Genomic DNA, 15,329 nt, shown 5'->3' on the forward strand with positions numbered 1-15,329 from the left:
TAACCCCTCCCTGCCCCCTAGTGGTTAACTCCTTCACTGCCAGTGTCATTTACACAGGAATCAGTGCATTTGTATAGCACTGATTGCTGTATAAATGACAACGGTCCCAAAAATGTGTCAAAAATGTCCGATGTGTCCGCCATAATGTCGCAGTCACAATAAAAATCGCTGATCGCCGCTATTACTAGTAAAAAAAATAATAACAATAAAAATCGCTGATTGCCGCTATTACTAGTACAAAAAAAAAAAAAATAATAAAAATGCTATAAAACTATCCCCTATTTTGTAAACACTATAACTTTTGCGCAAACCAATCAATAATCGCAATTTTTTTTTTTACCAAAAATATGTAGAAGAATATGTATCGGCCTAAACCGAGGAAACAAAATGTTTTTTTATATATTTTTTGGAGATATTACAGCAAAAAGTTAAAAATATTACATTTTTTTTCGAAATTGTCGCTCTATTTTTGTTTATAGCACAAAAAATAAAACTCGCAGAGGGGATCAAATACCACCAAAAGAAAGCTCTATTTGTGGGGGAAAAAAAAAAGGACGCCAATTTTGTTTGGGAGCCACGTCGCACGACCGCGCAATTGTCAGTTAAAGCGATGCAGTGCCGAATCGCAAAAAGTGGTCTGGTCCTTTGGCTGCAAATTGGTCCGGGGCTTAAGTGGTCAAATAAGGACTCATGAGAACCAAAAAAGAAGACTAAGCAAACCTTTAAATTTAGATTTTTTTTATTCCAAGACTGCTGTATATGATCTGACAGAGGGTTTTACGTTCTATACAATGACATTCTCAGGGGAAAAAAACACATCAATAACAGAAGTGTCCCACAGATATTCTGAACACATTTTATCTTTCTGTACAGATTAACTTTACAGCACTGCAAACTAAGATCTTAAAAGGACAACTCCAACGAGACAGCTAAATGCACCCTCAAAATTCACACGGAAAACTGCTTTATGACCAGTTCACACCATAGAAACGCAGTCCGGATGCGCTCCAGATGCTTTTTTGCATGCTTGTTTTTGATACGTTCCAATACATTTTTTTTTCCTTAACCGTAAAGAACATGGGTGTTCTAGTGCTTTTTTTGGTGTGTTCCGGTGCGTATTTGATGCTTTTTACAGCATTCCAGTACAGTCCAGTAAAAATGCAGCATGTTCTACTTTTTTTTTTCTGGAACTGAAACGCATTGGAACTGCAAGCACTGGTGTGAACTATGCCATTGAAAACCATACAACCTTCTATGCGTTTTTGATGCAGGAAAAAAAAACACGCACTGGACTGCATGTGGTGTGAACTGGCCCTAAGCTAAACTCCAGGGGAATATCCTGTGTCGGGAGATCTGGACCACTACTCTCAGGAGCACAGCAATCCAACCCCCCCCCCCCCCGCCTTCATGGTGCGCCAGAGTGCAGGAGATCCAAAACCGTTGTGCTCTGTGTGAAAGCAGCAGTCCAGATGTGCCGTGTGGTATCGGGCTACAACAAAAATACATTTAAAAGAAAAAAAAAACACTGCCACATGCTTTACTTTTTAGGCAGCCTGATTGCACCCCACAAAAAAAAAAAAAAAAAGGGTCATTAAACTTATTTTTTATGCAACTTGTATCAATACCTGAATATGACTTAATCTCAGCCACCTGCAATCTCCAGTACAGCAGTACTACTGGGAAAAGGAGAAGAAACACTCCTAGCCAATCAGGTGCCCTGTATTCTTATCTGCTAAGGAACATGCTGACAAGTGAGCAGAGAGATGACTTCACTGATCTGCTGCTGCTCCTTCACTACCCAGTCACAGTCTTGGGAGGATTAGGGAGGTGAGCGGGGTGTATTGCTTAACTGCAGCAGACAAACTTAAGTCACTAAACTAGTTGTGCTGTCTATTGGGGCTGTGCAAATCACAGATCTGGATGGACGGAGAGAAAAATTCCAACTCTGGTCAAAACATGAACCCCTTTAGCACCCCGCTCTAACCCACCCTGCACGTTTTTGCCCAGGGTTGGCCTTTACGATAACAAACGTGATATATACATTGTTGTTTTTTTTTTTTTTTTTTTTTAAGAGGGGAGAACAATACTAGAAGTGAGATATACGCTGCACGCCTCTGTTAGGTATCAATTGGAAAGGTTCCCCATGGGGTTTTGTATTGCAGCAATGAATACAACAAAAAATTGAAAAAATTTAATTTAGAAAAAATTCCATAAAGGTCAAAACATGAGCTCTGTAGGCAAGCCTTTTACATATACAGGATAATGATAATAAGGCCACACATAGGTAAATATACTTGAACACCTACATATGTGTCAATAGCAATATATATTGCCTGTTGACTTTGTTGGTATTTAAACCATTTTACTCTTATATCGTATCTTCTTCTAGAGTGTTTTTTTTGCTCTCTCCCCCTGAAGACGACCTCTACTGTTAGCCCCCGTTCACACCTATGCGAATTAGATGCAGCTTACACCGCATCCAATTCGCAGGACATTTTAAAATACATTCAAATGAATGTATCTTGTTCACACATGTGCGTTGCATTCACACTGCGCATTGCACAAAAAACGTGCGCGTTTTCTGGGCACTGCGGTGCGAATTACAAGCACATTATCCTCTTAATCTTTCCTTCTCACTACGCCTCCCCCTCCTCTCCCTGCTCAGCTGATGCACAGAGAGAACGAAGCGGCACCACTGAACAGCTGCCTTTTCTCTTCACAGAGAAAATGTAGCTGGAATTAGCACCGCACTGGTGTGAACCCGGGCTCAAGGTCGAAACGCGTCACTATGTACAGCATGATTACATACTTAGATCGTGCTATTGCCTTTTTTTGTATACCAACGGCTGTATTATTATCATGTATATGTAATAGGCTTACCCACAGAGCTTATGTTTTGACAAAACAAATATCTCATTTATAGATTTTTTTCTAAATAAAATTTATACTTTCAGTTTTTTGTTAATTCATTGCTGCAATAAAAACCCCATGGGGGACCTTTCCAATTTATAATTTTTCTTGGGGACAAATTAGGATCTCTTCTGCCAATACCGTCTTGCAAAACTTTTCTTTTATGTAATCAATAGACCAAAAGAACCCAACTCATAAAAAAAAATATATATATATATATATATATATATATATATATACATACATACATACATATACTTTTTTTTTTTTTTACCAGTGTCAAAGTAGTTTTACTGTAAATGAAGAGTAAAAGAAAAGATTTTATTCCATAATTTGCCCCATTTAAAATGATAATAAAATAATGTTTCTGATACACAGTATGACAAATTAAATTTGCAAAGTCATTTTTTACCCTAATTTTAAACATTGTATTTTTTTTTTGAGACACTGAAAAATAAAACAAATGGGAAAAAAAAGACAAAAAATAATATCTATGGGGAGGAAGGCGCTAATTAGGGCTAATAGTAGTTAATTAAAAGGTAAACAGTTTACACAGGAAATCGTTTTATTCAAAAATTATATTTTTTGTCTTGTGTTTTTTTTTTTTTACGTTTTATGCAGATTATAGGTCACAACTTTGATCATCATATACAATACACGGGTATGGTATTTATGTAATAGCACTTGCAGATCACCTGCAAGTGTCATTTACACCCCATTCACACTTGTGCAACTTATCATGTGATCTTGGACGTCAAAGTCGCATGACCCCGTGTTTTCCAATGATAACCATTCATATATGTGCAACTTCAAAGTAGTTCAAGCTCTAGCGCTGCGTGTGGTCTTTTATGTATTATTTTTGCTGATCAAACAAATTATGCAGGCTGTCAATATCATTGGATAGCACGGATATTAGCTTGCTATCATGCACTACTTTGGTCCGACTTTCATCCAGCTTGAGGACCACAGACTTCAATGTTAACCCTCAAAAGTTGCATGAAAGTTGCACCTGAATGTTATACAATGCAACGATGGGTACGACTTTGCAGAGGGACAAGTCACATGCAAGTTGCACCCATCCAAGATTGCGTCAAAGTTGCCCTCCAAAGTCTTGCGATTTTGGAGTCGTACAAGTGTGACTGGAGCCTTAAACCAGGATTGGCTGCATTCTGACAGCAGCAAACGCTGTGTAATACAAAGAAAAGTATGGGCTGTCATTTTGACAGCTGGTAATTGCCGCTAACAGCAGTGGAGGGAAAGGACCGGGCAGTCAGAGAGGCATTCTAAAAATATATATTTTTTTAAATGATGCCTCTCTTAAATTCAAGACCCCCAAGTGGTTAAAGCAAACCGTTCATCAGACATACTGCCACTGCTGACCTATCCTTTTGGAAATACTAGGTGCCTGGCCGTTACCGTTACTCTGGCTTTCATACGTTTTCAATAAAATATAACAAATATACAAACGGCAGATTTTTCTCTCATGTTGTTGCATGCTTGGTCCAAGTGTGTGTATTATTGAAGCAAGACACAGCCAGGCATATTAAATTTTTTTTACAATTACAGCCCTCATATTCCCCCCTCTTCTTCCCGGGACAGGTGCAGTAAAGCAAACCTGTCACGACACAAATTAACAGGCTACTTTTACAACTTAAACATGTTATACATCAAAAAGAATTCCTGCTTTCCCCATATAGTCTTGTGTATGTCGGAGTTCCTTCCTCTTCCCAGGTTTGGTTAGTAGTCATGATGGTGATGCCTCCTAAATAGGAAATAAAGAACAATCATTTGTATCTGAAACCATTTTTCTATTCAGCTCCGTTTTAGCAGGAGAACCTCTAACTGGCTTAACTACTTCCTGACCTGCGCACGCCGATGTACGTCGGCAGAACGGCACGGACAGGCAAAATGGGCGTACCTGTACGTCCCTTTAAATTTGGCTCCATGCCATCACGTGTGCGCCGGTCGGGACCTCCGTGAGTCGGATCGTGGGTCCCGCGGACTCGATTGCCGCGGGGATACCCACGATTGTCTCACAGGGAGATGCTGTTGTAAACAAGCATCTCTCCGTTCTGCCTAGTGATACTGTCACTGATCTCGTCTCCCTGTGATCGGGAGCAGGGATCAGTGACGTGTCACACACAGCCATGCCCCCCCCCCCCCCCAGTTAGAAACACTCCCTAGGACACACAACCCCTACACTGCCACCTAGTGGCTAACCCCTTCACTGCCAGTGTCATTTACAGAGGAATCAGTACATTTGTATATCACTGATTGCTGTATAAATGACAATGGTCCTAAAAATGTGTCCGCCATAATGTCGCAGTCACAATAACAATCGCTGGCCATTACTAGTAAAAAAAATAATAAAAATGCCATAAAAACTATCCCCTTTTTTGTAAACTCTATAACTTTTGTGTAAACCAAATCAATAAAACACTTATTGCAATTTTTTTACCAAAAATATGTAGAAGAATACTAATCGGCCTAAACTGAGGGAAATTTTTTTTATATATATATTTTTGGGGGATATTTATTATAGCAAAATGTAAAAAAGAATGTTTTATTTTTTTCAAAATTGTCGCTCTTTTCTGTTTATAGCTCAAAAAATAAAAACTGCAGGGGTGATCAAATACCACCTATTTGCTGGGTAAAAAGTACGTCAATTTTATTTGGGAGCCACGTCGCTCGACCGTGCAATTGTCAGTTAAAGCAATGCAGTGCCAAATTTCAAAAAGTGGTCTGGTCTTTGGCCAGCAAAATGGTTCGGGGCTTGTTAAAGAGGAATGCAACAATGCTCAAAAAAGGGCAGGCCGAGGCCAAATGAGTAGACACCAACATTTCCTGTGGTCTCCCTGCAGCTGTTTCCCCAATTATTGACACCGTGCCTTGTTCTGCACTCTCTCTGTGAGGAGTCAGCCAATCTTGGTAGCAGGGTTTTGCTTCCCCATCTCAGAGCTGCCTTTCCCTCTGACGAAGGAATACTTAGGAAGCAACAAGGAAGGTGGCAGAAGCCGAGATCAAGGCATGGACGTAGCAGGTGCAGGGTGATCCTTGCACTGCCAGTCTTCAAGTGCAGTTTCCCCTCCAGCAAGGAGAGCAGTCAGTAAAGTAGCAACATCTCCAAAATAGCCCCTTTCTAACCAATGAAACCACAAAATCCCTAATTCACTCCCTGGTTATCTCTCTCTCGCCTTGACTACTGCAGGTTAGTAAGATATCTGGTTCCTATGGGGAAATCACTTATACAATTAACAGCTTTCACTTATAAAGCCAGTTTGGCATTGGGACATACCGAGGAAGAAATCATGGAGAGGTCAGTATTTCACAGAGCCCCTATGTGGGGGGAATCTTGATGGCAAGTTTCTTTTGTTATCGCTATGTTCCCTGGAAGGGTAGAATTCTTCTCTTTCAGATTGTGGGAATCTTGATGGTAAGTTTCTAATGTCATCACTACGCTCTCTTGAAGGAAAGAGTTCTCCTCTTTCAGGTGGTGGGAATCTAGATGGTACGTTTCTGGTGTCATCGCTACGTTCTCTTAAAGGAAAGAAGTCTTCTCTTTCAGATGGTGGAAATCTGGTTGATACGTGTCTGGTGTCATCACTACGTTCTCTGGAAGGGTATAATTCTTCTCTTTCAGATGGTGGAAATCTTGTCGATACGTGTCTGGTGTCATCACTACGTTCTCTGGAAGGGTACAATTCTTCTCTTTCAGATGGTGGAAATCTTGTCGATACGTGTATGGTGTCATCACTACGTTCTCTGGAAGGGTATAATTCTTCTCTTTCAGATGGTGGAAATCTGGTTGATACGTGTCTGGTGTCATCACCACGTTCTCTGGAAGGGTATAATTCTTCTCTTTCAGATGGTGGAAATCTTGTCGATACGTGTCTGGTGTCATCACCACGTTCTCTGGAAGGGTATAATTCTTCTCTTTCAGATGGTGGAAATCTTGTTGATACGTGTCTGGTGTCATCACTACGTTCTCTGGAAGGGTATAATTCTTCTCTTTCAGATGGTGGAAATCTTGTTGATACGTGTCTGGTGTCATCACCACGTTCTCTGGAAGGGTATAATTCTTCTCTTTCAGATGGTGGAAACCTTGTCGATACGTGTCTGGTGTCATCACTACGTTCTCTGGAAGGGTATAATTCTTCTCTTCCAGATGGTGGAAACCTTGTCGATACGTGTCTGGTGTCATCACTACGTTCTCTGGAAGGGAAGAACTCTTCTCTTTCAGGTGGTGGGAATCTTGATGGTAAGTTTCTGGTGTCATCGCTACATTCTCTGGAAGGGAAGAATTCTTCCCTTTGAAGTGGTTGATTGGAACGTTCTCCCAGAGGCATCTCAGGTGAAGTCTGGATGGATACCGGTTCCCAGCGGCTGGGACGTTCTGCAATTTAAAAATGTGTGTTTAGTGTATGCATTTACTGTATCTTTCTGTTTACAGGAACATCAACAAAATAAGAAAACCAATATATATAGGATTTTAACCCCTTAAAAACAGCACACAGGTGGGCTTTAAACACAGAGCTGCCACATATAAGCGTAGAGCCGGCATTGAACTTCGGTACTGAGCTAATTAAGCAACCCCAGCACTGGGACCAACCACACTGTCACTGACAGCTCCCAGTCATCATGGATGGTCAGGAGCTGGTGAGATGGTCTCCTGATCATGTGATCAATGTGACAGCCAATTAGGTTATCACATGACTGAAATGCCTATGTTACGCCTCCCGTGGGGACATCACCAGGTTACCACGCCCCCTGTGATATCACCGACCGAGGCGTGGTGGTTTGATGGTGTCCCAAGGGGCAGGGTCACCTGGTGACATCAGGGGATCCCCGCTACTTTGTTTAGTGGCGGAGCAGTTAGATGGCGGCCTTCGTCACGCAACGGTATCCCGATAGATATAGATATATATATATATATCTATCTATCTATCTATCCATCTATGAATAATTTGTATAGCGCTCAAAGCGAACTGAATCGCATCAAGGCGATGTTTGGAGCTTTGTTGTCCAGCTTCTAGAAGAGGAAGGTCTTGAGTTTTTTCCTGAAGACCTGGAGGTTTTCTTCCAAGCGGATGTTGGTTGGTAAAGTGTTCCATAGCCGTGGTCCTTGGACAGCGAATCTCCATTCCACCTTAGATTTGTACCGAGATTTGGGAACGAGGAGGAGGTTTTGGTTAGAGGATCAAAGACTGTGGTTGGGTGTGTAGTGTTTTATTTTCTCAAATAGGTATTGAGGAGCGTCTCCATGCACGCATTTGTGGGTGAGGCAGAGGGTCTTGAATGCGATTCGATTCTTTACGGTTAGCCAGTGTAGGCTCCTCAGGGTAGGGGAGATTAATTCTCAGGGTTTTTTCCCTGTTATAAGCCTTTCCGCCGTGTTTTGGATAAGTTGTAAGCGCGCAAGTTGATATGGGGGTAATCTTAACTAAAGGGAGTTTGCGTAATCAAAGCTGTGAATTAATGACTGTTCTAACTACCACTGCTTTGTCCTACTGTGGGATGAACGGGATTAGTCTACGTAGCTGGCGGAGCAGATGGTGAGAGCCACTGACTACTGCTCCTATTTGGGCATCCATAGACATTTGCGAGTCAAAGATGACCCCGAGACTCTTTGCCTTGGTCTTTGGGATGAAGGTCTGTCCAAAAATGGTGGGGGGTGTCCAAGGGGATCTTGGTTCGGGACTTATGGTTTGCGTGGAGGATGAGAAGCTGTGTTTTTGATTCGTTGAGTTTGAGGGAGTTAGTGGTCATCCAGTCTTCTATCAGAGCGAGGCATTTTTCTAATTGCTGATGATGGTCTTTTTGTTGAGTGATACGAAAGTAAAGTTGCGTGTCGTCAGCGTACGAGTGGAAGCTGAGGTCTGATGATGATGATATTGAGGAGTGGGCGGATATCTATCTAGAGATTATATAAATTATATATATATATATATATATATATATATATACACACACACACACACATATACACACACACACACACACACAGTGGCTGATAGGAAAGTGGTTAAAGATGATGCAAAGCTACAACAATCTGTCCCCTAATAGTAGAAACGAGTGTACCTGAAAGCTTTTTCATAGTTGGCATAGTGGGTGGTCTCTGTTCAGTTACTGCCCCCCTTGGAGAGCTGGGAGAATGCGGCAGCCGTTTGGCAGGTCCTAAACAAAAGGAAAATGAATTAAAGAAAAATTATAATTATAAATACAATCGATTTTTAATTATGTTAAAGTTGCGGCAAGACACTCTGCAGAGCTCAAGGGAGGTAAAGTGTATGTAAATCCCAACAATGAAAGTCTCATATTTGGTACTTTTGATCTGTTAAAGCATATGTAATCCTAAATTTAAAAGTTGGGGACTGCTTTCCTTTGTGCCCGACTAAGCTGTATACATATGAAAGTAATTTCTATCTGTAAAATTGAAAAAACAAAAAAAAAACTGGCGATCCTGCCGGTCCCCTTTGGAGATATCCCCATTCTTTTTCATTGTGACCACACTAGCCATGGAAGCAGCTCCGTCATAGCGTGGTCAGTTTGAGGTGTTGATTTACTAAAACTGCATAGTGCAAAATCTGTGCTGCTCTGCATAGAAACCAATCAGCTTTCAGGTTTTATTGCCAAAGCCTAATTGAACAAGCTGAAGTTAGAAGCCGATTGACTACCATGCTCTAGTTTAAATAGCTCACCCCCTTCGCGTCTTTTCTTCCTGGTTAGAGAGACAGGGTGTCGTGTCTGTACCCTGTGGTCAGATTTCTGTTGACACATCACCTGCCCGGCCCTTCCTTCACAACCAGCACACTGCCATAGGCAAGAGTTAGGCCGCGTACACACGCGCGGACTGTTCGCCCAACTTTGTCCGTCCAACAGTTTCAGCAAACAGTCCGACGTGCCCACACACGACGAACGAACAGTTTGCTGAAACCGTGCGCGATGACGTGAACGGCACGTACGACGGGACGGAAAATACAACGTCCTATACACTGCATTATAGCTTTCGGCGTGAAAATCCTTTCTGAGCATGCGCGCAACTTTGTTTGACGAACAAGCCTACACACGAGCGGGCTGTTCGCTGAAACAAGGTTTCAGCGGACAGTTTTTCGGAATTTCCGAAAAACCTTGTCCGTCCAACTGTCCGCTGAAACTGTCCGCTGAAAGCCCACACACGAGCGGACTGTCCGCGCAAACACTGTTCAGCGGACAAAGTTGGGCGAACAGTCCGCCCGTGTGTACGCGGCCTTACTGGGGATGTCTTGCATTCTTACAACTCTGCCCAACACTTTCAGAAGCTTCCCAACTCACCATGGAGCTAAAGAGCTCCAGGGATTTGTGGTGCTTGTGCAAATTTCCGAGCGGTATGGTCTCTCTCTGGCCCCCAAAGACCACCACCTCAGATTAGGGAACCTGAGCAATCATATGATCTGGGATAAAAACATTATCGGAAGAGACTAGATTTGGGACTTTAGAGGTGCTCAGAAACCAAATCTCATATACTGTTAAAATGGAACAATGGTTTATTGGATTACATGATTAAAATATTTCATAGTAAAAAATTGTATTGGGAATGAATATGGTCTTGTTATCCTCATTTATGCGGTGGTGTAATTATTGATAGTCCCAACATGTTTCGCCCGATGGGGCTTCTTCATTGGTAAAACAACCGCTGAAACTTTAGTACCTGGGATTTTTAATGTCTCTTATTTAGGAAAAAAGGTAATAATTCAGATTTGGTGTCAAGCAGTGGAATCTTATATGAGCACAGGAGGTACAACAGGACCGGAAGATCTAATATCAGGAAAAAGAATACCCAAGGGTGCCCATACAACCAGAAGCAGATTAAATAATCAGCTTCAAAAATATTTGGAGACAGACTCCATGTATATAACTGGGCTGTCCATGTGGCTCTGGAAAATTACTCTCGTTGTATGGGCACCACCAGGTACTTTGTTTCCTGATATTATTTCTTCCAGTCCTGTTGTACCTCTGTTTTACTGTAAATACTGTTCTACCTCCTGTAGTCATATAAGATTCCAAGTACAGTAAAGATTTTACAGTACAAAAGTTTCACAGTAACACTTACAGTAAGATTTACAGTAAAGGTCATAAAAATCCTAGGTACTAAAGTTTCAGCAGTTGTGTTCCCCTGAGGAAGCCCCATTGGGTGAAACATGTTGAGACTATCCATAATTACACCACTGCATAAAATAAGGACAAGAAGATCACATTCATACAAAACACTAATTTTTATTTTGAAACATTTGAACAGAATATGAGATTGTGTTTCTGAGCACCTCTAAAGGCCCAAATCTACTCTTTTCAAATAAATCTTTCAATTGAGGTTGCGGTGCTGATAATATATCAACTGCCCAGAATACTTTTGAAATGGGATAAGAATATGGAATCTCATAATTATCATATTTTTAAAAAAAATTTACATCAACATTCAGTATATAGTCAATGTTGCTATTTTATTATATATTCATAGCACGCACCAACTTTACATTCACTTTCAATTCACCAATGAAAGCGTTTTGTGATATCTGTTCAATAAGTTTAAAATTTTTTTTAAAAAAATGGTTGGTCCTGCCAGAAATAGTGACCTTTTACCTTCCTGTGCTCTCTGTAGTCTTATCTCAAGCAGTGTTACCAACCCCCTGTTATTTCTACTTCTGTGAACTACAGGACACACTGACCCTATCTTTAGGGCTCGTTCACACCACATGCAGTTTTTTTTGTTTTCTGCATCAAAAAAGCATGAAAAGTAGGTTATACGAGTTCCAATGGCATAGTTCACACCAGCGCAGTGCGTTCCAGTAAAAAAAAAAAAAAAAAATTACAGCTTTTTTTCTGCACAGAATTGTACTGCAATTCAGTAAAAAGCATTAAAAAAAAGCACAATAGAAAACGCATCCAAGACGGATCTGGAGGACATTTGTGTGGTGTGAACGGGCACTAAATATTAAGATTAATTACTAAATATTAATATTATCCAGTCCTAACAAATATATTTTTTTTTAAATTACAGAACAGATATAAATAGTAGACATGTGCACGCTGGGAAATTTTCGTTTAGTTTTTCGGATACTTCCGTTCATTGAAAAGATGATCATTTTTTCATATTTTTTTTATGCTGACCCGATTCGTTTTTCGGAATTTGTTTTGTATATTCGTTGGTCCTGGGTGGATTCGCAAAAAAAATTCTGCATTTTTTTCCCAGAAGATTTGATATAATATCAAATTGGAAGGATTTAATATTTTTCAAACGATAATCCAACACACCAAGAGAAAGGCATGATCTGATTGGACAATAAATCGACTGGCGTCGTGTGCATTCCGAAGTGATACTAAAACACATACACACACTGTATAATTTATATTGTCTCTTCTATTTATGTATGTGGATAAGGCACTGTAATTATTTAAAAAAAAAAAAAAAAAAAAAAACTTTTTTCCTAATTGATATACAGCTGTCACATGACCCCACCCTTTCCCAGCCTGTCTGCAGGGAAATAAACAGGAGGAGCTTCTAGCCCTCTGCTGCTGGTCACATGTTCACAATAACAAAGTGCTCTCACCTAGCAGTAAGAAGGGTCGCTGGTTCGAATCCCAACCACGACACTACCTGCCTGGAGTTTGCATGTTCTCCCTGTGCCTGCGTGGGTTTCCTCCGGGTACTCCGCTTTCCTCCCACAATCCAAAGACATGCAGGTAGGTTAATTGGCTTCTGTCCAAAATTGGCCCTAGTATATGAATGGGGACCTTGGATTGTGGGCTCCTTGAGGGTAGGGACCGATGTGAGTGCGCAATGTACAGGGATAGGGACAATTGTAGACACTCACTCAGGTTGAACTGGATGGACTGGTGTCTTTATTCAACCTTACTAACTATGAAAACTATGAATAAAGTGTTTTAAATCATCATACAAATAAATATATATTTGAAATCAAATCTTTACCATTTTGCTGTGTCATGCCCCTCCACCCTGTGCCTTAGAATAAGAGGGAGGTGAAGCCTCCATCAAGCGACATGTAATATCCCGCCCCCATTGTGTTTAGCTGGTTAGTGGGCATGGAGGATGGAGGGAGGGGAGTGGGCTGTCATGTGTATACGCCCACATGTGTGATTCTATAGTCACATGGGATGCTCAAAAGGGATAGGGAAGAAATGCTCAGCATAGAAACGCTCTAGAAACTGAGCATGTGCCGAGCTGCCCCCACGGCTGCAAAATCTCTAGCGGACTTAGGGACACGGACAGAAGGGGCCCGAACTACTACTATCACTTCATGCAACACCATCTGAATGAAACAAATGCAATCGGTTTATTTCGATATAACTTTTTTTGCTCAGATTAGTTGACTGTGTCCATTTGGAGTTTAATATACATCCAAATCTCCGAAAATGAAATTTTCATCCAAAAAAAAAATAAAAAATAACGAAACGCACGTCTAGTAAACAGTATGCTACATATGGCATCAATATATGTAATAGACCAATAGGGAGAAAATAATTTTTTAAATGTTAGGGTTTATACATTTTATGTTGATAAATACATTCTATCACTGGGGAGAGCAAGATGGGCAACAATAAAAGCGATCAATCAATACATAAATGAAAAAAAGTCCTGAAGTGCTACCTGGAGGGGGGATGGGGTCAACCACAAGGGACATCAGTGGGATTGGCTTGTTAACCAGGCCTGTATTGTTGGAATCAATGACAGGAAGCACGGGTTTTGAACTTTGAACTGGAGGAGCTGGGGAAAAAAAAAAAAGAAAAAAAAAGTTAAAAAAATATTTAAGTATTTACCACTTTGATACTGGGCACTTATAAACCCCCCTTTCTGCCCAGGCCACTTTACAGCTTTCAGCGTTCTCACGCTTTCAATGACAATTACGCCGTCAGGCATCACTGCATCTAAACAAAATTTTTGTTCTGGTTTTGAGACAGATAGACCTTTCTTTTGGTGGTATTTAATCACCACTGTCTTATTCTTTTTGATAAGCAAATGAAAGAAAAAAAGACAGAAAATTTTGAAAAAAAAAAAAAAAAAGTTTTTATTTCTGTGATGAAATTTTGTAAATAAGTAATTTTTTTCCTTCACTGATGGGCACTGAGGAGGCACTAATATGCAGTACTGATGGACACTGATGAGGAGGCACTAATATTCAGCACTGATAGGTGGTACTGATGGGGACCGATAGGCGACACTGATGAGGAGGCACCAATATGCAGCACTGATGGGCAGCAGCGATAAGGAGGCACTAATAGGCGGCACTGATGGGGACAGATAGGCGACACTGATGGGGACAGATAGGCGGCACAGATGAGGAGGCACTAATATGCAGCAATGATGGGCACTGATAGAGGCACTAATATTCAGCACTGATAGGCGGCACTGATGGGGACAGATAGGCGGCACTGATGGGGACAGATAGGCGGCACTGATGGGGACAGATAGGCGGCACTGATGGGGACAGATAGGCGGCACTGATGGGGACAGATAGGCGGCACTGATGGGGACAGATAGGCGGCACTGATGGGGACAGATAGGCGGCACTGATAAGGAGGCACTAATATTCAGCACTGATGGGGACAGATAGGCGGCACTGATGGGGACAGATAGGAGGCACTGATGGGGACAGATAGGAGGCACTGATGGGAAGGCACTAATATGCAGCACTGATGAGGAGGCACTAATATGCAGCACTGATGGGCGGCACTGATAAGGAGGCACTAATATTCAGCACCAATGGGGACAGATAGGCGACACTGATGAGGAGGCACTGACAGGTAACATTGATGGGCACTGAAAGGCAGCACTGAGGGACACAGGTGGGCACTGGCAGGCATTGTCTATGGGGCTGCATAGATAATCATTGCACTAATTATCAGGGCAGATCCCCCCCGTTAGGAAAGCTGCATTGTCAACATGAGTAGAGGAATGCCGTTAACTGGCACTTCCTAGTTACACTGCGATTAGCTGTGATTGGACACAGCTGATCACATGTTAAAGAGCCTACGTCATAGGCTCTTTGCCCCGTGATCAGAGATGCAGTGTGTCTGAGCGACACACTGCATCAAATGAACGTCGTGCTGTGTGCCACGTTGTGAAGGACATCATATGACGTCCAGTCAAACAATTAAACCACCGCCCGGTCCTCATTTTGCTATAGGCCGGGCGGGATGTGGTTAAACACCCAAATTCATCTGCTTCAGAAAAATACATCACCACAAATATGCTCTCAAAATGTAAAAATTGCTGAAAGGGGTCACAAGGTGCAGCCCTGAAACTGGAGCAGCCAACTGTTTGTTACATAGGCAGGCTGGGCAGATCCAAAGTCTAATGACCTTCTGGCCCTTCAGCTAAGTACACTGCAAGTACATCAAAATAAAGAGGAGCACAAAATCTTAGG

General features: G+C 41.6%; 1 protein-coding gene across 2 annotated transcripts in view; it reads right to left on the reverse strand.

Moving 5' to 3' along the window:
- Positions 1 to 721: 721 nt before the first annotated feature.
- The window catches only part of LOC143942880 (uncharacterized), a 64,600-nt gene continuing 49,992 nt past the window's right edge, over positions 722 to 15,329 (reverse strand). Inside the window, exons 15-18 of one of the 2 annotated variants that reach the window (XM_077464286.1) lie at positions 13,553 to 13,669; positions 8,989 to 9,084; positions 6,206 to 7,303; positions 722 to 4,672 (exon numbers count right to left, since the gene is read on the reverse strand). In XM_077464286.1, coding sequence (XP_077320412.1) covers positions 6,228 to 7,303; positions 8,989 to 9,084; positions 13,553 to 13,669 — 1,289 coding nt within the window. In that variant the 3' untranslated portion in view covers positions 722 to 4,672; positions 6,206 to 6,227. Of the gene's footprint in view, positions 4,673 to 6,205; positions 7,304 to 8,988; positions 9,085 to 13,552; positions 13,670 to 15,329 lie in introns of those variants that run through there. The other variant, XR_013264854.1, reaches the window with a different exon arrangement.

This window comes from Lithobates pipiens, unplaced genomic scaffold (genome assembly GCF_037356315.1).
Source record: "Lithobates pipiens isolate NorthernLeopardFrog02 unplaced genomic scaffold, aLitPip1_a1.2 Scaffold_30, whole genome shotgun sequence".
NCBI classification, from domain to species: domain Eukaryota; kingdom Metazoa; phylum Chordata; class Amphibia; order Anura; family Ranidae; genus Lithobates; species Lithobates pipiens.